Source organism: Lagenorhynchus albirostris, chromosome 5, assembly GCF_949774975.1.
Source record: "Lagenorhynchus albirostris chromosome 5, mLagAlb1.1, whole genome shotgun sequence".
In the NCBI taxonomy this organism is placed as follows: Eukaryota; Metazoa; Chordata; class Mammalia; order Artiodactyla; family Delphinidae; genus Lagenorhynchus; species Lagenorhynchus albirostris.
This window is the reverse complement of record NC_083099.1, coordinates 35,735,372-35,763,326: the sequence shown is the minus strand read 5'-3', so window position 1 is coordinate 35,763,326 and position 27,955 is coordinate 35,735,372. Positions and strand designations below refer to the sequence as shown.

Sequence of the window (27,955 nt, the reverse complement as noted above, 5' to 3'; positions counted from 1 at the left end):
GACATCAAATTAATTGCACATCCCATTAATTGGATGCTGTTTCTTCTTTTGTTGGGACCATTACAGCTTCAATTTCTTTTCTAAAAACTGGAGCACATAGGGCTTCCCTGGTGGTGCAGTGGTTAAGAATCCATCTGCCAATGCAGGGGACACGGGTTCGAGCCCTGGTCTGGGAAGATCCCACATTCCACGGAGCAACTACGCCTGTGCGCCACAACTACCGAGCCTGTGCTCTGGAGCCCGTGAGCCACAACTACTGAAGCCCATGCACCTAGAGCCAGTGCTCCACAACAAGAGAAGTCACCACGATAAGAAGCCCGCGTACCAAAACGAAGAGTAGCCCCCGCTCACTGCAACTAGAGAGCGCCCGCGCGCAGCAATGAAGACCCAACACAGCCCAAAATGAATAAACTAAAAAAAATAAATAAATAAAAGAAATTAAAAATAAGTAAAATAAAAACTGAAGCACATCTAAAATGCTCATCAGCCCTGCCATGGGCTCTTTGACAAAGTACTTAAAGGTCTCCTTTTCTGTCTGGCTTCCTCACGTCTATCTTCTGGGGCCCAGACCTTTCATAGTAAAGGATGAAGAGGAGATAGTTGTAAAAAAGTTGTGTTAAATGATGATAACCCAGCTTCAGCTTATAGGAAGTAAATGATGTAGGACTTCTGTTCTTTCTGAAAACATAGCTTGGCTGAGTTGCCACAATTTGAAGGTTATAGACTATTATTAACTTACTAAAGTGGAACATGGCAAGTGCAAACATGTTTTCTTTCACGTGTTGAAAAAATACAAAAGTTTACTTAAACCACGTATTTATTAAAAGCAGAATACAAAGTACTTTGGAATTCAAAATACTGCAGTGTTTATCCTTAACAGATTTAATTCTAAAAAAAAGTCAGTCATTTCAAGGGAGGTAATACAAATTTTCGGTAAGAATCCCAACCTGGTTGCAACTGAGTTTATTCAAGCTCTGCGGCCTCCATGTGCTCCTCCAAGGTCCCCACCATCAACAGCTCAAACCGATTGCCTCCCTCATGCCAACTCCTAGCGTTCAAGGTGGTCCCCACTCTGTTCTCTGACCAGGGGGTACGTCGTTTCTTTTGCCTTCTTTTTTTTGATTTACCCTTTGGTAGGACTAGTTCAGCAGGGGCACATGACCTAGTGGCACTGAACATATGCTCATAGAGTTGCTGGGCCTCAGGACACACGTGCAGGAGGCTCTCCACTGAGGCTGACGTCAGCAGTTGTTGGCAGAGCCCGTGCACCAGGCTCCCGCTGTACAGTCTGCTCAGGGGAGAGAAGAGGGTGTCATTACAGCAGAGGTTCCTGCACTGAGACAACTCACTAATGTGGCTTCAACAGACCCATCAAACACTGTGAGCGCTGCTTCTATAAAATCATTATTAAAGTTACTCAAGAATAATCTGTTTCTTGAAAGAAGGAACTGAATTGTTACAGAGATTACTTCTTGGCTAATGATACTTAGAACTTTTTATCAACAAAGTAAATGATGGATGCTTGCTGGTTCTCCAACTAGCCCAAAGTTGAGCAGGCCTCTTAACACTTCAAAGACAAGGAGTTAAAAATGCCTCTGATAGGACAAACAGGCAGTCTGTTGAAATATGAGAACATTTAATCGTATCATCTGCGAGGTCATTCATTCACTTGGATTAAAAACCAACTCCACAAATATAAGCTGGAATGAACTGGAAGCCACAGATTTAACATATTAACTTACTGCCAGGGTTGACTGACTGGTACCTTAGCAACTGATGGAGAACCATCATTTACTCAGTGTAAAATCATCATTTAAAGAGCCTTGGTGATGCTGAGATGCAGGAACAACTCTCCTGCTGAAATCATTATTGAGGGAACTGTTTCCGCTGTCTTGTTTTATAGGGATCCGTGGTCACTAGAGAGGATCCAGTCAAGGATGAACAAAATTAGTAAAGGAAAGGAATAAGGAATCCATAGGTCAAACGCCAATCAATCTTATTTGGTAGAGAGGTCTAGGGTGTGGGAATGTAATAGGGGCCGGGCATGCTCAGTGGGCCGGGCCAGCAGGTTTGCGTGGCCACCCCAGGTTGCAGCACCGGTTCAGCACCGGTTCAGCCCGCGGACGCCACGTCGCCCTGTGGCTGCGGCTCGTTCCTGGGAACTTGCGTGTGGAGGCGGCTCCCAAGTAGCCGGCGGGGCGCCTCGGGGCAGCTGAGGCCCTCGTGCTGCTGAGTGTCCAGCTGGCAGGCCCGGCGGGCAGACGTGTGTGTGGGGGGGGCGCCACGCTCAGTACAGGGGGCGGGGTGGGCACGCAGCCCTTAGCCAGGACTGGCAGCCGGGACAGCGGTCCCCCTCCAGCAGCAGTCAACTTGCAGCCGTGCTGGGACAGCGAATGCGATGAGAGGCGGATCACAGCCTTCTCCCTGGCTACTAGGCCCGCTGGCCTTGGGGCCGGTGGGTGAGCAGGGGGAACTGGGGTCCAGTTTGAGGGCCGGCGGGGTCCTGGGCACCTGGCTCCCTCAGTGATGCTGGCTGGGCAAGGTCTGGGGGGCCAGGCCCTGAGGGCGCCGCCAGCTGAGATCTGCTTCTCCTGTTTGGCCTGGGCACTGGCATGAGGACCCAGACTGGGTGCCAGACAAACGAACGCTCCGGGGCAGGGTAACCAGCCCCCGCAGGGACCCCCTCCACTTAGCCAGGGCCTGGACCTAGGAGGGCGAAAGTCGGTCCTTGGGACTTTGAACAGGTAAAATGAAGGGTAATGATGTCACTTCGCTTCTGGGATTTGTTAAGTGTTAAAAGCCACAAGGAGGCATGGAGACAGAATTAAATGCCTCCCTCTCCCTTTCTCTTTAGAACAGAGGATAACATTTGTTTTGTTAGAGGTTTATAGGAACATGGTGACCTGACCTCAAGAACAAAGGATCTGACACCAGGAAGTCTGCAACAACTAACCATGTGCCTCCCTCACCCTTCCTATAAAAGGGCTTTGCTGAAAGCTCTCAGCGAGTTGGGATTTTTAAGGCACGAGCCACCTATCTCCTTCCAGGGCCCTGCAATAAACCTTTCTCTGCTCCAAACTCCAATGTTTTGGTACTGTTTGGCCTCACTGTGCGTCAGACACACAGACTTGAGTTCAGTAACATTAACAACACTATGTACTGCTAGGAAGCTTTCAACTTGAAATATTTCAAGTCAAACCAGCATATATGATAGGTCTCCGTATAGCACTCATTAATTCAACAAGTATTTGAGTAATGCTAGGCACTGGGGCTACAACAGTAAACAAAACAGGCAAGTCCCAGCACACACCCAGAGCTTATCTTCAAGTGGAGAGACAAAGCACATATGTAATCTCAACTCCATTTTCTAACCATCTCCCTTTTATCTTCCTCACTCACTCCCTTGAATAATATTTCAGTAGGATGATCAGAAAAAGCCTTTATAACGTGATATTTGAATAAAGATCTGAAAGAAATGAGGGAAAGAGCTATACTCTACCAACAACTGCCTCTTATTTTTATTTTAATGAACCGATTTTTTTAAATTTGGAAAACTTTAAAAAATCATGGAAACTTTCTTTGGAAATATGGAAGTAATTTAATATTTTAAAAATTTAATATTACAGCTCTTCAGCTCTAACAGTGATCCAAGACCAGTTATATACTAAGTTTGATTGTTTTTAAAAAAACTTCTTTGCGTTAAATGACAACTGAAGTATTTACTTCTACATGCAGCCATCTGCACTAGTTTCCTGGGTGCTTACCGAGTTAGGTCTGGCTCTGGGAGAGGCGTGGACAGCAGTTGGTTGAGATACAGCCCCATCTGCAGACAGCACTGCCACTGACAGAAGACATGAGCTGTGTCTAAGTCCAGCCTCAGGCCCGGCTGTGCCTTCACTCTCTGCAGCTCTTCATACAGCATCTCAGCACCACCGCCCTGTGGAGCTTCCTCATCTAGATAAAGACACGACCCAAGGGCAGTATTTCCAAAAACACTGTATCACCTTGTAATTTTATCCATATATAAAACTTCAAATTCCATAAAGAAAAAAGTGAATAACCAAAATGCTTTTCTTTTTTGGCTCTTTTCTATTTTCATGTCAATGTAAAAGCCTTTCAATGTATAAACTGAAATATTTATACTGAGATGCCCTTTTAATGACAACCTAACTTTATTCAACCCCAAATTCTTTATCTTTTTCCTTAACATAGTATCTCTTCCTCTAATCTACTACCTGACTTTAAACACATCTGCATCTGAACTCTCCAAACCCTAAATGTGTCTCTATGAAAAATCCCCTTCTCTTTACTGTTCTCTTTCACTACATTTCCTTAAAGAAACAGCCGTGTGTTCAAAACACGCTTTAACTTCTGTTTTATGGGAAGAGAATGAGAGTATGACTCATAGAGAATGGGGCAAATCAGCCACTTCCTCAGTGGTGGAGGACAAGCAGCAGCCACCCCAGGAAACCTGCCTGTTCCCGGCTCCACGTGCAGCCTGCCTTCCGGACCAACCTGGAAGGAAGGAAAAGGAGGCCCACCTTTTACCAATGAGCGAGCAGCAAGGCACTGAGCCTGCCTGGGTGTGGGGTCCACATTCCTAAAAGAAAAGAAACAGACCCTTGACATGCCCCTTCTGTTGGACTCAGGTAAAAATAGACTGGTGCTCTGAGAATTTTCTTAAACTATATTTATGTTCAATGAGAGGAAACACCCTGAACTTGTATCCTAACCAGCAGTGGGCCAGAACTTAACTTGCTGTGCAACAGTCCCTTCTGACAGCTGCTCTCCCACTTTGGGGTGTCCTGGAGTCTGTGCTGGCTCATCCTTTCATGAACTTATTTTAAACAGTAAATGCCAGAGTAGTGCTGTCCAGAACTTTCTGCAGTGATGGGAATGTTCTTCATCTGTGCTGTCCAGTACAGCAGCCTCTAGCCACCTGTGGCTGCTGGGCACTTAGAATGTGGCAAGTGCATTGAGAAGCTGAATTTTAAATTTTAAATAGCCACCTGTGGCTAGTAGCTATCACGTTAGTACTGTTCTAGAGTGTGACAACTATTATACATGTTTGGATAAAGCATTCATAATTTTGTAAAGAGAATAATCCCATTACAGGATTGAAGTGCTCCAATGCATCATTTATTTCACCTGATGTTTAAATAAAGATGAAACTGCCTCAAAGTGTGTTTCTCTAATAGAAAGAGAAGTTACCAGTTCTACCATCACAACTCATATACTAATTGAAACTTACAGTGGGGAAAAAAGAAAGTAAAAAAATAAATGACACAAAACAGCACAAGCATGAATGTTTACAGTAATTGTAGGTATTCTTAAGTTTCACCAAGGGGCAATTTTACTTAAGTCTCCAGGGGAGATGCTGCTGCTGCACTGAAGAGAAGGACAAGGAACACGGAGCACAAAATGTACATCACGGTCACGCTTTACAGACTGAGCGTCAGGTGCCACAGGACAGGTGGGTGAGGCAGCATCAGCGCATCTTCACTGCTGTGCCCTTGAGGTCAAGCCCTCCAGCACTGACCTGGTACATGGAGCACTCAGAAAGATCTACAAGGAATGAGTGACATTTTGGTGCCCCACTTCTAAGTTCTGATACAACTGATGGAAGTAAATAATCCGAGAATTTTTGTTTGTTTGTTTAAACGTTTGATTACATGCAAGTAACATGCAAAAATATACTCTTGGGACTTCCAGATACCTACCAGGGCTGTTGATCATGGCATGCAAGGGTCCCATCAGCATCCCCAGCAGTAAGGCCTGCAGATGATGCAGCTTTGCCTTGGCCTCCGTGTGCTGCACCCAGTAGCAGCTGACGGCGATGGGCAACTTCAACGCAGCAGGGATTGGGTCCAGGATGCTCTGTTTCACTTTCAGCGTTTCTAACAGAAGTATCTGCCGTCTAGCCAAGGAGAGCTGAAAATATACACCAAACGTTCTGTAAGTTACTTTGGAGAATGTCTTTCTTCTTCATTCTCTAGGTCGGTTTCTTATCTTCCTATGGAAAAAAATCAGCCACACTCAAAATTAGAACCTTCATAAGGGGCGTAATAAATGTGGTGACTGGCTGGACGTGCTGTCTCTTCCCACTGCACAGCCCTTGCTCGCGTCAGTCCATCCCCCATGCAGGCTGTTGGGCATCTGCAGTGTGCATGTCACCTGGGAAGCTTGTTAAAACAATCCTCAGGCCCCACCCCTTAAACTGATTCAGTAAATGAGGGGAGCCCAGGAAGCTGCATTTTAACTCTTCTGCTTTAAGAAACAAAGATCTATACTCAACCCTACCCTCACCTGCCAGTGACTGTTCAAGCCCCCGTCCTCTGTGACACCATCACCAATCACCTCCGGAAGGCAGACTTTAACCACATGCACCCTCTGCAGCATCCCATGCAGCCTTCTGCTTGTCTGGGTCCTGCCTCATGTACCAACCCAGCTGAATGTCTTATTTTCTGTTTTCTCCCACATGGGGATTGTCCCAAGGTGGCTGCTTCTAGTGGCAGGTATATTCCAGCAAATAGGAATATTTAAGGGCTGTCTGCATTGTCCTTGTAATAACATACCACACCAACTTTCACTCCAGGCTTCAAATAAAAGGAAGTAAACAGCTATGAGGGCTTCGGGCTTCTGGTTGACATAATTTTGCCTTAATGAATCTTTTTTCCTTCTTTTTTTTTGTTGATTTTTATGCCGTTTTTTTAAAAAACTGAAGTATAGTTGATTTACTATGAATCTTAAGATTTAAGAACCATAAGGGACCTTGCAGGTCACACACTTTTACAGATAAGGAAATTAGGACTATTAAAAGAGCATCTCTGGGTGACTTCACAATCAAACTCTAAGAGGAAAAAAAATAGTTTGTATTACTGGTGTCTGCACACACCTAGAAAAGATTTCCTTCTTAATTTTCTGGAAGGATGAGACAGTCTGCCACATTTCTTGGCACCTAACACCTAGTCAGTAAGTAAGTGTGTTGATAGCTGAAAACAGAGATGTTAACTTGAAGTAAAACACGTTGTAACTGACAAAATAGGTTCATCATCAATGTATGACAACTTTAATATAATGATTTATAGGTACTGGTTTTAATAATTTGATACTGTGATAAAAATTTAAAAATTAGAAATATGCAAAGTGGTTTACAGTACAGTCAATCACCCCTATGGGAAGTAGCATTAACTACTTAAATTTAAATATATTCCTCATAATCTAAACTGATAGAAAGACCTATCATGCAAAGCTAAGAAAATATATGAATTCTTTTCTGACATATGATGCTTAAATTATTGAATTCTCTATCCAAGTTACAAATTCTATTAACCAAGCAGAGTCTGGGCTTTGACTTCAGAGAGGTTCTGCCCTCACTAACTCTGCAGGCTTGAGCGAGTTTCTGAGCTTTTCTACAGTCAGGTCTGATCATCTGTAAAATGGGCACTAGAATGAGTTACACAGATGTTTCATGGAACCCACTAGTCCTTGTTCCCTTCCCCAAGGGGGACTACTCTGCTCACAGCCCTTAAATCTAGTTAGGGTCCATCCCATGTGACAAGTCTGCGGAAGAAGCTGCCTCAGAGGCAGAGGCACCCGGAGAGAGGCTGGGCTTGGCACTGACTTACTCCACAAGAATGATCCCTTCCATCTCTCCTTACGGTTAGCCTCTCACGAGTTAACTTGAATGGTGCTCTGTCCACTGCAAGTGACACAGCCAAAATGGAAACTCTACCCTACCTGGTTACTGTGGGAAATAAATGAGAGATTGTATACATTTTCTATTACAAGAGCTGGCACAGAGCAGATGAAGTATTACTGTCACATCACGTTAAGCATACAAAATGAAGATATTATCACAAAGTCTCCGTACTTGTACCTGCACACCTCTGGAATAATATTTGCACCTGATTCCCTAAGAAATATCATGGGCTAATTAGAGCTAACAACATTGAGCTAAAATGCAGAACTGAGGGTGCCAAGGGAAAGCCAAATGATGTCACCGCACAGACACTGAACTAAAATCTCACCCCACTTTGAATACAAGTACGTGATGAGAACACTTGTCACCTCCACTGAGCCAGCAGTATAATCCACCTGCTGTACTCATTGACTCAACTGGATTTTCATGTGGGGGAAAAGTGTCCTGACCCCTATGTCACACCACACACACAAACAAATCAATTCTAGATAGCTTTCAGATCTAAGTGTAAAAGGCAAAAATATTTTTCATGACCTTGGAGCAGGCAATAATTTCTTAAGTAGGTCACAAAAGTGACAGGCATAAATAAAATTTTAGATTAGAGTGTATTAAGAACTTTTGTTCAGCAAAACACACTTGAGTGAAAAGACAACCCACAGTACGCTCCCACAATGTTATCTGACAAAGGACCTGTATATAGAAATAAACAAAAACACACGAAAATGGGCAAAAGGCTTTGAATAGAAACTTAACAGAATATGCAAATGGCCAGTGAACACATGCAAAGGTGTTCAAATAACTCATCAGAGAAATGCAAACTAACACCCACCAAATTGGCTAAAATGATGGCAACCATAAGAACAGCTAAAATTGGGTGGAGTAGGACGTGTTCTCACTCCCTCTTGTGAGAGCACCAGAATCACAACTAGCTGCTGGACAATCATCGACAGGAAGACACTGGAACTCACCAAAAAAGATACCCCACATCCAAAGACAAAGGAGAGGCCACAATGAGATGGCAGGAGGGGCAAAATCACAATAAAATCAAATCCCATAACTGCTGAGTGGGTGACTCACAGACTGGAGAACTCTTATACCACAGAAGTCCACCCACTGGAGTGAAGGTTCTGAGCCCCACGTCAGGCTTCCCAACCTGGGGGTCTGGCAACGGGAGAAGGAATTCCTAGAGAATCAGACTTTGAAGGCTAGCGGGATTTGATTGCAGGACTTCAATGGGAGAAACAGAGACTCTACTCTTGGAGGGCACACACAAAGTAGTGTGCACATCGGGACCTAGGGGAAGGAGTAGTGACCCCATAGAAGACTAAATCAGACCTACCTGCTAGTGTTGGATGGTCTCCTGCAGAGGTGGGGGATGGCTGTGTCTCATCGTGAGGACAAGGACACTGGCAGCAGAAGTTCTGGGAAGTACTCCTTGGCGTGAGCCCTCCCAGAGTCTGTCATTAGCCCCACCAAAGCGCCCAGGTAGGCTCCAGTGTTGGGTCACCTCTAGCCAAACAACCAACAGGGAGGGAACCCAGCCCCACCCATCAGCAGACAAGCAGATTAAAGTTTTACTGAGCTCTTCCCACCTGAGCAACAGCCAGCTCTACTCACCACCAACCAGTCCCTCCCATCAGGAAACTTGCACAAGCCTCACATATAGCCTAATCAACCAGAGGGCAGACAGCAGAAGCAAGAACTACAACCCTGCAGCCTGTGGAATAAAAACCACATTCACAGAAAGATAGACAAGACGAAAAGGCAGAGGGCTATGTACCAGATGAAGGAACAAGATAAAACCCCAGAAAAACAACTAAATGAAGTGGAGATAGGCAACCTTTCAGAAAAAGAATTCAGAATAATGATAGTGAAGATGATCCAGGACCTCGGAAAAAGAATGGAGGCAAAGATTGAGAAGATGCAAGAAATGTTTAACAAAGACCTAGAAGAATTAAAGAACAAACAAACAGAGATGAACAATACAATAAGTGAAATGAAAAACACCCTAGAAGGAATCAATAACAGAATAACTGAGGCAGAAGAACAGATAAGTGACCTAGAAGACAGAATGGTGGAATTCACTGCTGCAGAACAGAATAAAGAAAGAAGAATGAAAAGAAATGAAGACAGCCCAAGAGACCTCTGGGACAACATTAAACACAACAACATTCATATAATAGGGGTCCCAGAGGAGGAGAGAGAGAGAAAGGACCTTAGAAAATATTTGAAGAGATTATACTAGAAAACTTCCCTAACATGGGAAAGGAAATAGCCACCCAAGTCCAGGAAGTGCAGAGAGTCCCATACAGGATAAACCCAAGAAGAAACACGCCAAGACACATAGTAATCAAATTGGCAAAAATTAAAGACAAAGAAAAATTATTGAAAGCAGCAAGGGAAAAATAACATACAAGGGAACTCCCATAAGGTTAACAGCTGATTTCTTGGCAGAAACTCTACAAGCCAGAAGGGAGTGGTATGATACACTTAAAGTGATGAAAGGGAAGAACCTACAACCAAGATTACTTTACCCGGCAAGGATCTCATTCACATTCGATGGAGAAATCAAAAGCTTTACAAACAAGCAAAAGCTAAGAGAAATCAGCACCACCAAACCAGCTCTACAACAAATGCTAAAGGAACTTCTCTAAGGGGGAAGCACAAGAGAAGAAAAGGACCTACAAAAACAAACCCAAAACAATTAAGAAAATGGTCATAGGAACATACATATTGATAATTACCTTCAACGTGAATGGATTAAATGCTCCAACCAAAAGACACAGGCTCGTTGAATGGATACAAAAGCAAGACCCACTTCAGACCTAGGGACACATATAGACTGAAAGTGAGGGGAGGGAAAAAGATACTCCATGCAAATGGAAATCAAAAGAAAGCTTGAGGAGCAATACTCATATCAGATAAAATAGACTTTAAAATAAAGAATGTTACAAAAGACAAGGAAGGACACTACATAATGATCAAGGGATCAATCCAAGAAGAAAATACAACAATTATAAATATATACGCACCCAACACAGGAGCACCTCAATACATAAGGCAACTGCTAACAGCTATAAAATAGGAAATAGACAGTAACACAATAATAGTGGGGGACTTTAACGCCTCTCTTACACCAATGGCCAGATCATCCAAACAGAAAATTAATAAGGAAACACAAACTTTAAATGACACAATAGACCAGATAGATTTAATTGATATTTATAGGACATTCCATCCAAAAACAGCAGATTACACTTTCTTCTCAAGTGCACACGGAACATTCTCCAGGATAGATCACATCTTGGGTCACAAATCAAGCCTCAGTAAATTTAAGAAAATTGAAATCATATCAAGCATCTTTTCTGACCACAACGGTATGAGATTAGAAATCAATTACTGGGAAAAAAACGTAAAAAACACAAACCCATGGAGGCTAAACAATAACCAACTAAATAACCAAGAGAACACTGAAAAAATCAAAGAGGAAATCAAAATATACCTAGAGAAAAGTGACAATGAAAACACGACGATCCAAAACCTATAGGATACGGCAAAGCAGTTCTAAGAGGGAAGTTTATAGCTATACAAGCCTACCTCAAGAAACAAAAAAATCTCAAATAGACAATCTAACCTTACACCTAAAGGAACTAGAGAAAGAAGAACAAACAAAACACAAAGTTAGTAGAAGCAAACAAATCATAAAGATCAGGGCAGAAATAAATGAAACAGAAACAAAGAAAACAATAGCAAAGATCAATAAAACTAAAAGCTGGTTCTTTGAGAAGATAAATAAAATTGATAAACCATTAACCAGACTCATCAAGAGGGAGATGACTCAAATCAATAAAATTAGAAAAGAAAAAGAAGTTACAACAGACATGACAGAACTACAAAGCATCCTAAGAGACTACTACAAGCAACTCTATGCCAATAAAATGGACAACCTGGAAGAAATGGACAAATTTTTAGGAAGGTATAACCTTCCAAGACTGAACCAGGAAGAAACAGAAAATATGAATAAACCAATCACAAGTAATGAAATTGAAACTGTGATTAAAAATCTTCCAACAAACAGAAGGCCAGGACCAGATGGCTTCACAGGTGAATTCTATCAAACATTTAGAGAAGAGATAACACCCATCCTTCTCAAACTCTTCCAAACATTTGCAGAGGAAGGAACACTCCCAAACTCATTCTATGAGGCCACCATCACACTGATACCAAAACCAGACAAAGGTACCACAAAAAAAGAAAATTACAGACAAATATCACTGATGAATATAGATTCAAAAATCCTCAAGAAAATACTAGGAAACAGAAACCAACAACACATTAAAAGGATCATACACCATGATCAAGTGGGATTTATCCCAGGGATGCAAGGATTCTTCAATATATGCTAATCAATCAACGTGATACACCATATTAACAAATTGAAGAAGAAAAAACATATGATCATCTCAGTAGATGCAGAAAAATCATTCAACAAAATTCAACACCCATGTATGATAAAAACTCTCCAGAGAATGGGCATAGAGGGAACCTACCTCAACATAATAAAGGCCATATATGACAAACCCACAGCAAACATCATTCTCAATGGTGAAAACCTGAAAGCATTTCGTCTAAGATCAGGAACAAGACAAGGATGTCCACTCTCACCACTATTATTCAACATAGTTTTGGAAGTCCTAGCCACGGCAGTAAGAGAAGAAAAAGAAATAAAAGGAATATAAATTGGAAAAGAAAAAGTAAAACTGTCACTGTTTGCAGATGACATGATACTATATATAGAGAATCCTAAAGATGCCACCAAAAAACTACTACAGCTAATCAATGAATTTGGTAAAGTTGCAGGACACAAAATTAATGCACAGACATCTCTTGCATTCCTATACACTAATGATGAAAAATCTGAGAGAGAAATTAAGGAAACACTCCATTTACGACTGCAACAAAAAGAATAAAATACCTAAGAATAAACCTACCTAGGGAAACAAAAGACCTGTATGCAGAAAACTATAAGACACTAATGAAAGAAATTAAAGATGATACAAACAGGTGGAGAGATATACCATGTTCTTAGATTGGAAGAATCAATATTGTGAAAATGACTCTACTACCCAAAGCAATCTATAGATTCAATGCAATCCCTATCAAATTACTAATGGCATTTTTTACAGAACTAAAACAAAAAATCTTAAAAGTTGTATGGAGACATAAAAGACCCTGAATAGTCAAAGCAGTTTTGAGGGAGAAAAAAGGAGCTGGAGGAATCAGACTCCCTGACTTCAGACTATACTACAAAGCTACAGTTATCAAGACAATATGGTACTGAAACAGAAACAGAAATACAGATCAATGGAACAGGATGGAAAGCCCAGAGATAAACCCATGCACCTATGGTCAACTAATCTATGACAAAGGAGGCAAGGATATACAATGGAGAGAAGACAGTCTCTTCAATAAGTGGTGCTGGGAAAACTGGAAAGTTACATGGAAAAGAATAAAATTAGAACTCTTCTAACACCATACACAAAAATAAACTCAAAATGGATTAGAGACCTAAATGTAAGACCAAACATTATAAAACTCTCAGAGGAAAACATAGGAAGAAAACTCTTTGACATAAATCACAGCAAGATCTTTTTTGATCCACAACCTAGAGTAATGGAAATAAAAACAAAAATAAACAAATGGGACCTAACGAAACTTAAAAGTTTTTGCACAGCAAAGGAAACCATAAACAAGATGAAAAGACAACACTCACCTCAGAATGGAAGAAAATATTTGCAAACGAATCAACGGACAAAGGGTTAATCTCCAAAATGTATAAACAGCGCATGCAGCTCAATATTAAAAAAACGAACAACCCAATCCAAAAATGGGCAGAAGACCTAAATAGACATTTCTCCAAAGAAGACATACAGATGACCAAGAAGCACATGAAAAGCTGCTCAACATCACTAAATATTAGAGAAATGCAAATCAAAACTACAATGAGGAGGGACTTCCGGGAAGATGGCGGAAGAGTAAGACGAGGAGATCACCTTCCTCCCCACAGATACACCAGAAATACATCTACACGTGGAACAACTCCTACAGAACACCTACTGAACGCTGGCAGAAGACCTCAGACCTCCCAAAAGGCAAGAAACCCCCCACGTACCTGGGTAGGGCAAAAGAAAAACGAATAAACAGAGACAAAAGGATAGGGATGGGACCTGCACCAGTGGGAGAGAGCTGTGAAGGAGGAAAGGTTTCCACACACTAGGAAGCCCCTTCGCGGGCAGAGACTGCGGGTGGCGGAGGAGCTTTGTAGCCGCAGAGCACAGCAACAGGGGTGCAGAGGGAAAAGCGGAGAGATTCCTGCACAGAGGATCGGTGCCGACTGGCACTCACCAGCCCGAGAGGCTTGTGTGCTCCCCCGCCGGAGCGGGCGGGACTGGGAGCTGAGGCTCGGGCTTCGGTCGGCAGGGAGAGAACTGGGGTTGGCGGCGTGAACACAGCCTGCAGGGGGTTAGTGCGCCACAACTGGCCGGGAGGGAGTCCAGGGAAAAGTCTGGACCTGCTGAAGAGGCAAGAGACTTTTTCTTTCCTCTTTGTTTCCCGGTGCGCGAGGAGAGGGGATTAAGAACACAGTTTAAAGGAGATCCAGAGACGGGCGCGAGCCACGGCTAAAAGTGCGGATCCCAGAGACAGACATGAGACATTAAGGCTGCTGCTGCCGCCACCAAGAAGCCTGTGTGCAAGCACAGGTCACTATCCACACCCCCCTTCCGGGGAGCCTGTGCAGCCCACCACTGCCAGGGTCCTGTGATCCAGGGACAACTCCTGCAGGAGAACACATGGCGCGCCTCAGGCTGGTACAACATCATGCTGGCCTCTGCCGCCGCAGGCTCGCCCTGCACTCCGTGACCCTCCCTACACCCGGCCTGAGTGAACCAGAGCCCCCGAATCAGCGGCTCCTTTAACCCTGTCCTGTCTGAACAAAGAACAGACGCCCTCCGGGGACCTACACACACAGGTGGGGCCAAATCCAAAGCTGAGCCCCTGCGACCTGTGAGAACAAAGAAGAGAAAGGGAAATCTCTCCCAGCAGCCTCAGAAGCAGCAGATTAAAGCTCCACAATCAACTTGATGTACCCTGCATCTGTGGAATACATGAATAGACAACGAATCATCCCAAATTAAGGAGGTGGACTTTGAGAGCAAGATTATTTTTTCCCCTTCTCTTTTTGTGAGTGTGTATGTGTATGCTTCTGTGTGAGATATTGTCTGTATAGCTTTGCTTCCACCATTTGTCCCAGGGTTCTATCCATCCGTTTTTTTGTTTCCTCTTAATAATTATTTTTTTATTTTAATAACTTTATTATATCTTATTATATCTTATCTTACTTTATTTTATTTTACTTTATCTTCTTTCTTTTTTTTCCTTCCTTCCCTCCTTCCTCCCTCCCTCCCTCCCTCCCTCCCTCCCTTTCTTTCTTCTTCTTCTTCCTCCTCCCCCTCCTCCTCCTCCTCCTTCTTCTTCTACTACTAATTCTTTCATTCTACCTTTTCTCCCTTTTCTTCTGAGCCGTGTGGATGAAAGCCTCTTGGTGCTGCAGCCAGGAGTTAGGGCTAGGCCTCTGAGGTGGGAGAGTGAACTTCAGGACACTGGTCCAAAAGAGACCTCCCAGCTGCACATAATATCAAACGGCAAAAATCTCCCAGAGATCTCCATCTCAACACCAGCACCCAGCTTCACTCAACGACCAGCAAGCTACAGTGCTGGACATCCTATGCCAAACAACTAGCAAGACAGGAACACAACCACACCCATTAGCAGAGAGGCTTCCCCAAATCATAATAAGTTGACACCCCAAAACACACCACCAGACGTGGACCTGCCAACCAGAAAGACAAGATCCAGCCTTATCCACCAGAACACAGGCACTAGTCCCCTCCACCAGGAAGCCTACACAACCCACTGAACCAACCTTAGCCACTGGGGACAGACACCAAAAACAACGGGAACTACGAACCTGCAGTCTGCAAAAAGGAGACCCCAAACACAGTAAGATAAGCAAAATGAGAAGACAGAAAAACAAACCCGAGATGAAGGAGCAAGATAAAAACCCACCAGACCTAACAAATGAAGAGGAAATAGGCAGTCTACCTGAAAAAGAAGTCAGAATAATGATAGTAAAGATCATCCAAAATCTTGGAAATAGAATAGAGAAAATGCAAGAAACATTTAACAAGGACCTAGAAAAACTAAAGATGAAACAAACACGATGAACAACACAATAAATGAAATTAAAAATACTCTAGATGGGATCAATAGCAGAATTACTGAAACAGAAGAATGGATAAGTGACCTGGAAGATAAAATAGTGGAAATAACTACTGCAGAGCAGAATAAAGAAAAAAGAATGAAAAGAACTGAGGACAGTCTCAGAGACCCCTGGGACAACATTAAATGCACCAACATTCGAATTATAGAGGTCCCAGAAGAAGAAGAGAAAAAGAAAGGGACTGAGAAAATATTTGAAGAGATTATAGTTGAAAACTTCCCTAATATGGGAAAAGAAATAGTTAATCAAGTCCAGGAAGCACAGAGAGTCCCATACAGGATAAATCCAAGGAGAAATACACCAAGACACATATTAATCAAACTGTCAAAAATTAAATACAAAGAAAACATTAAAAGCAGCAAGGGAAAAACAACAAATAACACACAAGGGAATCCCCATAAGGTTAACAGCTGATCTTTCAGCAGAAACTCTGCAAGCCAGAAGGGAGTGGCAGGACATATTGAAAGTGATGAAGGAGAAAAATCTGCAACCAAGATTACTCTACCCAGCAAGGATCTCATTCAGATTTGATGGAGAAATTAAAATCTTTACAGACAAGCAAAAGCTGAGAGAGTTCAGCACCACCAAACCAGCTCTACAACAACTGCTAAAGGAACTTCTCTAGGCAAGAAACACAAGAGAAGGAAAAGACCTACAATAACGAACCCAAAACAAGAAAATGGGAATAGGAACATACATATCGATAATTACCTTAAATGTAAATGGACTAAGTGCTCCAACCAAAAGACACAGATTGGCTGAATGGATACAAAAACAAGACCCATATATTTGCTCTCTACAAGAGACCCACTTCAGACCTAGAGACACATACAGACTGAAAGTAAGGGGATGAAAACGATATTCTATGCAAATGGAAACCAAAAGAAAGCTGGAGTAGCAATTCTCATATCAGACAAAATAGACTTTAAAATAAAGAGTATTAGAAGAGACAGAGAAGGACACTACATAATGATCAAGGGATCGATCCAAGAAGAAGATATAACAATTGTAAATATTTATGCACCCAACATAGGAGCACCTCAATATATAAGGCAAATACTAACAGCCATAAAAGGGGAAATCAACAGTAACACATTCATAGTAGGGGACTTTAACACCCCACTTTCACCAATGGACAGATCATCCAAAATGAAAATAAGTAAGGAAACACAAGCTTTAAATGATACATTAAACAAGATGGACTTAATTGATATATATAGGACATTCCATGCAAAAACAACAGAATACACATTTTTCTCTAGTGTTCATGGAACATTCTCCAGGATAGATCATATCTTGGGTCACAAATCAAGCCTTGGTAAATTTAAGAAAATTGAAATTGTATCAAGTATCTTTTCCGACCACAACGCTATGAGACTAGATATCAATTACAGGAAAAAATACAAACACATGAAGGCTAAACAATACACTACTTAATAACGAAGTGATCTCTGAAGAAATCAAAGAGGAAATAAAAATTACCCAGAAACAAATGACAATGGAGACACGACGACCCAAAATCTATGGGATGCACCAAAAGCAGTTCTAAGAGGGAAGTTTATAGCAATACAATCCTATCTTAAGATACAAGAAACATCTCGAATAAACAACCTAACCTTGCACCTAAAGCAATAAGAGAAAGAACAAAAAAACCCCAAAGTTAGCAGAAGGAAAAATCATAAAAATCAGATCAGAAATAAATGAAGAAGAAATGAAGGAAACGATAGCAAAGATCAATAAAACTAAAAGCTGGTTCTTTGAGAAGATAAACAAAATTGATAAACCATTAGTCAGACTCATCAAGAAAAAAAGGGAGAAGACTCAAATCAACAGAATTAGAAATGCAAAAGGAGAAGTAACAACTGACACTGCAGAAATACAAAAGATCATGAGAGATTACTACAAGCAACTCTATGCCAATAAAATGGACAAACTGGAAGAAATGGACAAATTCTTAGAAAGGTACAACCTGCCAAGAATGTATCAGGAAGAAATAGAAAATATGAACAGACCAATCACAAGCACTGAAATTGAAAATGTGATTAAAAGTCTTCCAACAAACAAACGTCCAAGACCAGTTGACTTCACAGGCGAATTCTATCAAATATTTAGAGAAGAGCTAACACCTATCCTTCTCAAACTCTTCCAAAATATAGCAGAGGGAAGAACACTCCCAAATTCATTCTACGAGGCCACCATCACCCTGATACCAAAACCAGACAAAGATGTCACAAAGAACACTACAGGCCGATATCACTGATGAACATAGATGCAAAAATCCTCAACAAAATACTGGCAAACAGAATCCAACAGCACATTAAACAGATCATACACCATGATCAAGTAGGGTTTATTCCAGGAATGCAAGGATTCTTCAATATATGCAAATCAATGAACGTGATACACCATATTAACAAATTGAAGGAGAAAAACTATATGATCATCTCAATAGATGCAGAAAAAGCTTTTGACAAAATTCAACACCCATTTATGATAAAAAACCCTGCAGAAAGTAGGCATAGAGGGAACTTTCCTCAACATAATAAAAGCCATATATCACAAACCCACAGCCAACATCGTCCTCAATGGTGAAAAACTGGAAGCATTTCCACTAAGATCAGGAACAAGACAAGGTTGCCCACTCTCACCACTCTTATTCAACATAGTTTTGGAAGTTTTAGTCACAGCAATCAGAGAAGAAAAGGAAGTAAAAGGAATGCAAATTGGAAAAGAAGAAGTAAAGCTGTCACTATCTGCAGATGACATGATACTATACATAGAGAATCCTAAAGATGCTACCAGAAAACTACTAGAGCTAATCAATGAATTTGGTAAAGTAGCAGGATACAAAATTAATGCACAGACATCTCTTGCATTCCTAAACACTAATGATGAAAAATCTGAAAGTGAAATCAAGAAAACACTCCCATTTACCACTGCAACAAAAAGAATAAAATATCTAGGAATAAACCTACCTAAGGAGACAAAAGACCTGTATGCAGAAAATTATAAGACACTGATGAAAGAAATTAAAGATGATACAAATAGATGGAGAGATATACCATGTTCTTGGATTGGAAGAATCAACATTGTGAAAATGACTCTACTACCCAAAGCAATCTGCAGATTCAATGCAATCCCTATGAAACTACCACTGGCATTTTTCACAGAACTAGAACAAAAAATTTCACAATTTGTATGGAAACACAAAAGACCCTGAATAGCCAAAGCAATCTTGAGAACGAAAAACGGAGCTGGAGGAATCAGGCTGCTTGACTTCAGACTATACTACAAAGCTACAGTAATCAAGGCAGTATGGTACTGGCACAAAAACAGAAATATAAATCAATGGAACAGGATAGAAAGCCCAGAGATAAACCCACGCACATATAGTCACCTTATCTTTGATAAAGGAGGCAGCAATGTACAGTGGAGAAAGGACAGCCTCTTCAATAAGTGGTGCTGGGAAAATTGGACAGCTACATGGAAAAGTGAGATTAGATCACTCCCTAACACCACAGACAAAAATAAGCTCAAAATGGATTAAAGACCTAAATGTAAGGCAAGAAACTATCAAACTCTTAGAGGAAAACATAGGCAGGACACTCTATGGCATAAATCACAGCAAGGTCCTTTTTGACCCACCTCCTAGAGAAATGGAAATAAAAACAAAAATAAACAAATGGGACCCAATGAAACGTCAAAGCTTTTGCACAGCAAAGGAAAGCATAAACAAGACGAAGAGACAACCCTCAGATTGGGAGAAAATATTTGCAAATGAAGCAACTGACAAAGGATTAATCTCCAAAATTTGTAAGCAGCTCATGCAGCTTAATAACAAAAACCAAAAGACCTAAATAGACATTTCTCCAAAGAAGATTTACAGACTGCCAAAAAAACACATGAAAGAATGCTCAACATCACTAATCATTAGAGAAATGCAAATCAAAACTACAATGAGATATCATCTCACACCAGTCAGAATGGCCATCATCAAAAAATCTAGAAACAATAAATGCTGGAGAGGGTGTGGAGAAAAGCAAACCCTCTTGCACTGTTGGTGGGAATGTAAATTGATACAGCCACTATGGAGAACAGTATGGAGGTTCCTTAAAAAACTACAAATAGAACTACCATATGACCCAGCAATCCCACTACTGGGCATATACCCTGAGAAAAACATAATTCAAAAAGAGTCATGTACCAAAATGTTCATTGCAGCTCTATTTACAATAGCCCGGAGATGGAAACAACCTAAGTGTCCATCATTGGATGAATGGATAAAGAACATGTAGCACATATATACAACGGAATATTACTGAGCCACAAAAACAAACGAAATTGAGCTATTTGTAATGAGGTGGATAGACCTAGAGTCTGTCACACAGAGTGAAGTAAGTCAGAAAGAGAGAGACAAATACCGTATGCTAACACATATATATGGAATTTAAGGGGAAAAAAATGTCATGAAGAACCTAGGGGTAAAACAGGAATAAAGACACAGACCTACTAGAGAATGGACTTGAGGATATGGGGAGGGGGAATGGTAAGCTGTGACAAAGCGAGAGAGAGGCATGGACATATGTACACTACCAAACGTAAGGTAGATAGCTAGTGGGAAGCAGCCGCATAGCACACGGAGATCAGCTCGGTGCTTTATGACCGCCTGGAGGGGTGGGATAGGGAGGGTGGGAGGGAGGGAGACGCAAGCAGGAAGAGATATGGGAACATATGTATATATATAACTGATTCATTTTGCTGTGAAGCAGAAACTAACACACCATTGTAAAGTAATTATACTCCAATAAAGATGTTAAAAAAAAACAAAAACAAAAAAAACAAAAAAAAAACTACAATGAGGTATCACCTCACACCAGGTAGAATGGGCATCACCAGAAAATCTACAAACAACAAATGCTGGAGAGGGTGTGGAGAAAAGGGAACTCCGTTGCACTGTTGGTGGGACGTAAATTGATACTGTCACCATGGAGAACCGTATGGAGCTTCCTTAAAAAAGTAAAAATAGAATTACCATATGACCCAGGAATCCCACTACTGGGCATATATCCAGAGAAAACCATAATTCAAAAAGACACATGCACCCCAATGTTCACTTTAGCACTATTTACAATAGCCAGGTCATGGAAGCAACCTAAATGCCCATCAACAGATGAATGGATAAAGAAGATGTGGTATATATATACTATGGAATATTACTCAGCCATAAAACCAAACGAAATTGGGTCATCTGTAGAGATGTGGATGAATCTAGAGACTGTCTTACAGAGTGAAGTAAGTCAGAAAGAGAAAAACAAATATCGTATATTAACGCATATATGTGGAACCTAGGAAAATGGTACAGATGAACTGGTTTGCAGGGCAGAAATTAAGACACAGATGTAGAGAACGTATGGACACCAAGTGGGGAAAGTGGTCGGGGGGTGGTGGTGGTGTATGTATTGGGCAATTGGGATTGACATATATACACTAATATGTATAAAATGGATAACTAATAAGAACCTGCCGTATAAAAAAATAAATAAAATAAAATAAAATTCAAAAAAAAGAATAAAGCTAACAAAAATCTGTTTAAATAATAAAAAAACAGAACAGCTAAAATTTTTTAAAAGGATAGAAGATTCCAAGTAAGGGCAAGGGTATAAAGTAAGAAGAACTCTCATAAACTGCTGGTTGGAATATTTATTGGTAAAAACCACTGTGCACTTGGCAATGTGTCTTCTAAGCTGAACATACGTGTGTCTTATGTCCCAGCAACTTCACTCCTAGTTATATGTGCAACAGAAATGTGACCGTATTTTTACTAAATGCTGTGCACTCGGATGTTCATAGCACTATTCATAATAGCCCAAACTGCAAACTGCACAAATGCCCATCAGCTATAAAATCAACAATCAATTGTGGTACAGTCCCACAGGTAAAAATACACCAACAATGAGAAATGAAAGATCTACAACTATGCACAGTGATATGAATAAATCTTATGAACACCATGTTGAATAAAAGAAGCCAGACGATTTATAAAGTGTAAAAACAAAGTATTAAAGGTTGTTAGAGATCAGAACAGTGAATACAAGGGGTAAGGGAGGGAGTGACTGTAACCACACTGGGGAAAGCAGGGGTGCTGATAATGAATCTTCATCTGGGTGCCCTTTACATGGAACTACTGAGCTGGTTCGAACTCATCAAGGTGTAAATTATCTGTGCACTTTGCTAGGTGTACACACTGAGGGAAGGATGAAGGGCAGAGAGGCAAAGGAAATGGATACATTCATTATCTTAACTGTAGGATGGATTCATGGACGTAAATGTACGTCAAAACTCATCAGAGTATGCACATTAAAGACACTTCTCAATAAAGCCATAAAAAAAGTAAAATAAAAAGCCCTCCAACATAGCACCATTTATGTTGTGAGGAGAAATGTAATTTCAGCAAAACCTCCTTCAGAATGTTGCTGTTGGAGGGTGGAGGCAATGAGAAGTGCCCACCAAACTGAGAGGGCATGCTGAGACTGAAAAACGAGGCAGGCGGCTCCATGTAGTCACTGGACCAGTTTATCAGCGGGTAACATAGTCAGGATGGGATCGGGATCTGGTGGACAACGATTAATCGGAAGCATGTGCAACTGCGCTGCGCACGGCTGCAGGTCCACTGGGACAATTTATAGTCAACCTTTGGTGGGGGGGTGTTTGGAAACAGGGCGTGCATTCCTAAGTCAAGATTCATGAATGGGTAGCTAGCCGGTCTCAGGGGCGCAGTGAGTACGTCAGAAAAGGTTTTCATTGTTTGGGGACTAACAGAGCATAGAAGCCACCTGGTCCTAATGATTATTAAACAGTCTCTATTAACCACAAAGCCCTTGATGCAGAGGAGTGACTGATGGCACAGTACAGTCCTGGGTAGGGTCAGTGAAAGGATAGGAAGAGCGGTAAGGGCTCGGGACAGCGTCAGTTGTGCTAACAGCCACACTGTTGCTAATTTCAATTTTTCTGGTGTGGGTAAAGTTTTAATAAATTCCTTGTTTGGAATATGACCTATGCTCAACTCTCCAGTTCTTTAAACCTGGAAACATGATAAAGTTAGTCAGCTGTGCTACTTAGCATGATAAGAATGACTCTTGTAAAACTGTATCTAGACTTACACAATAAATGAACTGTACAAACCAGATGGGGATGCCCCATCTTGGGGCTTCCCTGAGTGCAGTGACTTGTAATCAGGCATGTCCCTTGCAGGGACCTCAGAAGCTATGTCTATGGAATTGTTACAAAAAAGATTAGATCCCGTGGGGAAGGAGGCCAGTGGGACTTTTTCCTTCTTTAATTGAGATATAATTTCCATGTCATTAAAATTCACCCTTTTAAAGTAGTTTTAGTTTCTTTATAAGCCTGTGCAACCATCTCTAATTCCAGAACATTTCATCACCCCAGAAAGAAACCTGTTCCTAATAGCAGTCATTCCCCATTGCCAAGGAGGCTCCTGGACCCAATGATGTGAATCTTGTTCCTCCTGCCTGAGCTGTCACCAATGGGGAGGCTAAAAGGGCTAGTTCCTGGTCACCTGTGTGGGCATTCTGGGCTGCATAACTCTTGGCTGGGGGTGCTGTCCTGTCAACTGTAAGATGTTTAGCAACATACTTGGCTTCTCCTGACTATATGCCAGTAGCAACAGCCACCCCTCCCCAAGTATTGCCAATCAAAAGTGTCTCCAGATACTGCCAAGTGTCTCCTGGGTGGCAAAATCACCCCCAGGAGAATCAATGGTGTAGACCGTTGGGAGGACTCCCGCTCCTGATTCAAAGCTTCACGGATGCTGTTATGCGGCCCTATATCCCGGAGCAGACTGGCACCCTGAGTGGCCTAAGAGAGTCTCCTGAGTCTGAATATTGAGTTGGATCCAAAACCCCCCCGGGACTTCCCTGGTGGCGCAGTGGTTAAGAATCTGCCTGCCAATGCAGGGGACACAGGTTCAATCCCTGGTCCGGGAAGATCCCACATGACACAGAGCAACTAAGCCCGTGCGCCGCAACTACTGAGCCTGCACTCTAGAGCCCTTGAGCTACAACTACTGAGCCCACGTGCCACAACTACTGTGCGGGCGCAGCACAACTACTGAAGCCCGCGCGCCTAAAGCCCATGCTGTGCAACAAGAGAAGCCACTGCAATGTGAAGCCCATGCACTGCAGTGAAGAGTAGCCCCCGCTCGCTGCAACTAGAGAAAGCCTGTGTGCAGCAACAAAGATGCAACGTAGCCAAAAATAAATAAATTTAAAAACAAAAACAAAAAAAACCCCCAATAACCATTGCAATTGGAATTGTGAGTTTATCTGCATTTAATTTGTAAATTTAATTGTGTTTGCATAAGCAGCTTCACATCTATTTGTAATTTTTAATATATTTATGTAATATTATTAAAAAAACTAAATAAACACTGGGATCCATGAGAATTTCTTTTACCTTGAAAAGGGGGTTGGTCTGTTACTCAGGTTTAATCAACACTGAGTTAGGCTAAGAGTCAAGTTTTCAGTATCAGACTAAGCAAATCAACATGATGCCATAAATCTCAAGTGTAAAAAAAAGTCCTCATCAATAAAAATGAAAAATTAGGCCTAAGCATCAGTATTAATCCTGTTAATTGCAATCCAATGCAGTCTGAGATGTTAGTTGTGCCTTTGGTCAAGGCCTAAAGGCAAGCTTTCTTTTTTCTGTAGCTCAAAATTTTTTTCCCTTTCCTTTATTTTTAGTCACTAACCCCATTCTACTGATAGCTAGTTAACAACAAGAGTAGTAGTAATAACCGCAAAGATTAACACATGCTACTGAAGTACAGTGGAAATGGCAGATTTGGAGCTAAAAGATGTAGGTTTGAGTCGTAGCACGGATAATTCCCTGGCTAAGGATTTAGCTGAGTCTTAGTTTTCTCAGCTATGAAATAGGGGCAATATAGCAACCAACCTCAGTTTGTTATGTTAAGAGAGATAATACACATGAAAGCACTTTGTAACCTGTAAAATGCTTTACAGAAATTGCAGTGGTATTACAAATACTTACCTCAGTCAATTTGCTTAAGTCAGAATGATCCTTGGGCAGTTCTACTGCACCAACAATTGATGTTTTGATATTTTTATTAATCCTTTCCACTTCGCTGAAAGCTGGCGGCTGAGGAGGCAGCGCATCCCAGGCCACATTTCCCGGATGTGGAGGAGTATTCACAAGGAGCCCATAGATGACTTGCCGGATGGGCAGAGAGATTCTGTGGGCGTTTGGTCGCTGCATGTTTTCTACCTGTGTGTGGAGAATGGTCCGTCTCAGCACCAGAGCATCGCTGATGAAAGGGGACAGCTGGCCTCTGGCCAAGGCCGTGAGCACCCAAGGCGGTAAACCCGGATTCCAGGTGTCTGGGCAGGCGTAAGTACCATGCTGGAAGAAGTCCTGCAGCCTCCCCTGGGACTGCAGGTACTCCCCCATGGAGCCACAGAGAAGCTTCTTCACGGTTCCTCGACTCTTTCTGGGGAGATGTTTCAGAACGTTGTCTAACGCTTCGGTAGGGTCAGCAAAACGAGACAACCAATTCAGAAGTCCCAGCACCCGGTGGTGTCTCCTCCCCTTAGAACTGGGAGCCCCAAGAGGAAGACATACTTTACTTAAGAACGTCTCCACGACGGGCAGATTAACGTGGTCATTTCCACACAGCACCGCGAAGAGAGGCAGCAGAACTTTGTTCATATTGCCGAAGTGACAGCAGAGTGCATCAAGGGAAAAGCACTTGGCAGGGATATAGCAGTCTCGTGTGCCCTTGATAGTGTTCATGTTTCTCCACTGAAAGCTATTCAATGGGCAAAACCCACTTTTCAGGTCAAAAATGCAAAAGTCACTATCAGACGATAACACGGGGCAATTCCAGTGATTAGCAAGGGTCATAATGTCCCGATCTGCTTCCGAAAAGCACTGGACAAAACGTACCCGCAGCTTGATCAGAACCTGTATGAATACTTCCCGGATGAGTAAGGGACACACATACCCACCCCCGCCAACAGAAAGGGAATGGGCCATCTGGATCTTCTCCCTAGCTCGATCCTTTAAAGTGTTAAGCTTTTTATCTGAAATGTCACATCCTCCATCTAAAACAACATATGGGCAGATTTTACAAGCAAAAAGTGATTCAAAGAATTTTTCTACAACATCTGTAAAAGAATCATAGTCCCCTCCATACCGGAGCTCCAAGTTTGAACTGAAGCAAAGCCGGTGGAAGAGGGCATAGCCGTCGATGATAATTTTTGTGTCTCGCAACTTCAAATCCGTGAAGAACTCATTAATATGATCTTCCACAAAACTCATTAGTCCTCGGATACCCATGACTGTCTGAAGAATTGCCTGTTTAAAACAAGAGAACACACTTTTAATTGATGTTACTTATGGGGGACCAAGCTACTGTTTCTAGCACCATCAGATCAACAGCAAATGTTGTGAAGAGCTCTTTAAATAGAACACATTAGGTGTCAACATCTTAGTCCTTACCTAGATTCTCAGGCAATACCACCTAGCTGAGTGCTTTTTCATTCTCTCTCGCTTTCCCCATATGTTACAAGGCACAAAGTCAATGGCTTCATGGAGTCTGCTCTTTGGACAGGGACGGAGGCTGCTGACGTACAGAACTTCTGCGGACTTTGATACTGAGACAGTCACCATCCTACAACACAGAATATTTGTTTTGTGGGGTCAGCGTAAAAGATCCTAAGCTATAAAAATGATAACCTCAATAACATAATTAATAGATCAGAAAGCATTAGGCTTCAGTTAACTAAAGTGTGTAGGGTCAATGATATGGATCCAGTTTTTCTATTTTGATTATCAGAGTCTGGGAATTTCTTTGAGGCCTTGGCTTATGGGCCTGTCTTAATTAGCACAGCTCCGAGTTTCAAGCCTGGAGGAACTTAACTCTCCAGTTTCACGCTAACCAGAGGTTCTTCTCATCTGTCTTGGCATATACGTCCCAGGAACTGAAGATATCCTTCCCCCAACTGGCTAAGTCACAGGATAAGTATTACTGGTTTCTCCTTTGGCCTCAGGCTCCAATATGGCTCAGCATGGCACAGTTACTGATCCTGTCTTTATTTAAAATCGTGAGGTTTTGTCAAGCATGTATATTTTTTGCATTAGTTTTTAGTTTTTTTAAAAGATATTGTGTTAAAATTTATTTATCTTGATCAGAGTTTTTGGGCTTCCCCTTGCATTTAGTACCCAACTCACTTCACCCCAGGCTTGGCCCTGTCTCAGTACCTTACCCTGTAGGGTACCTACTTCTCTCAAGTCTGTCTTGTACAGCAAATGTGAGCAGAGACCGCGTCAACTCAGCCGAAGCTAGTTACAGAAGATGTTCAACAAATGCGCGCTAGACAGGAGAAAGCCGCGCAAAACGTTTGCTCCAAGTCCTCAAATACAGGCCTTCAAACCGCGCCCCCCGGGCCCGCAGCAGCAGCGCCCACCTGCTCCGTCCTCCCAGAAGACCAGCCTCTCCACCACAAGCCAGCAGGAGCCGGGGGATTCCAGGAGCTCCCGGCACGTGATCCCGACCTCCCGAGCGGAGCCGGAAGTCTCCGCGTATGACGTCACGGGGAGCCCGATTCCAGGAAGCTAGCGGCACCGACTTCGCGGAGAGGTGAGGTGCCCCCGGGCCTGCCGCAAGGTCGCCCAGGAAGGCTGGAAAGCACGCTCCGAATGGCTGCTCTTAGGTTAGGGCAGCGAGGCCTGCTGGGCCGGCCTCCTTTTCCCCGCCCACCTTGGTCAGCGTACACTTCCGCTTCCGTGACCCGCTAAGGGCCACCTCCCCGACTTCCCGGCGTGCCCCGCGCCGTCTCCCTGGCAACGGCGCCCAGCGGCCGCGCTCGACTTCCCGG

The 27,955-nt window shown here is 42.4% G+C and overlaps 1 protein-coding gene across 6 annotated transcripts; it reads right to left on the bottom strand.

Annotated features, from left to right (window-relative positions):
- Positions 1 to 799: 799 nt before the first annotated feature.
- ASTE1 (asteroid homolog 1) lies at positions 800 to 27,846 on the bottom strand. Of its 6 annotated transcripts, none has more exons than XM_060149864.1 (7): positions 27,360 to 27,528; positions 26,577 to 26,748; positions 25,698 to 26,432; positions 25,110 to 25,343; positions 5,721 to 5,931; positions 3,765 to 3,954; positions 800 to 1,288 (listed from the first exon to the last, which is right to left on the bottom strand). In XM_060149864.1, exons 3-7 carry the CDS (start codon positions 26,412 to 26,414, stop codon positions 964 to 966), a joined length of 1,677 nt encoding a protein of 558 aa, XP_060005847.1. In that variant the 5' UTR covers positions 26,415 to 26,432; positions 26,577 to 26,748; positions 27,360 to 27,528; the 3' UTR covers positions 800 to 963. The 6 variants fall into 6 exon arrangements, 4 of the variants coding, with proteins under 4 accessions (XP_060005847.1, XP_060005845.1, XP_060005844.1 ...); XR_009540659.1 differs by adding an exon at positions 1,766 to 1,916 and having other exon boundaries at positions 1,152 to 1,288; positions 25,110 to 26,432; positions 27,360 to 27,533; XR_009540660.1 differs by adding an exon at positions 1,743 to 1,916 and having other exon boundaries at positions 1,156 to 1,288; positions 25,110 to 26,432; positions 27,360 to 27,533.
- Between the last annotated feature and the right edge of the window lie 109 nt (positions 27,847 to 27,955).

Coding starts and splice junctions, on each gene's coding strand:
- ASTE1 (XM_060149862.1), bottom strand. CDS start 26,414: ATGGGTATCCGAGGACTAATGAGTTTTGTGGAAGATCATATTAATGAG. Junction 3,955..5,720: donor TGCCATGATCAACAGCCCTG/GTAGGTATCTGG, acceptor GTCTTTATCTAG/ATGAGGAAGCTCCACAGGGC. Junction 1,289..3,764: donor CCAGAGCCAGACCTAACTCG/GTAAGCACCCAG, acceptor TCCCCTGAGCAG/ACTGTACAGCGGGAGCCTGG.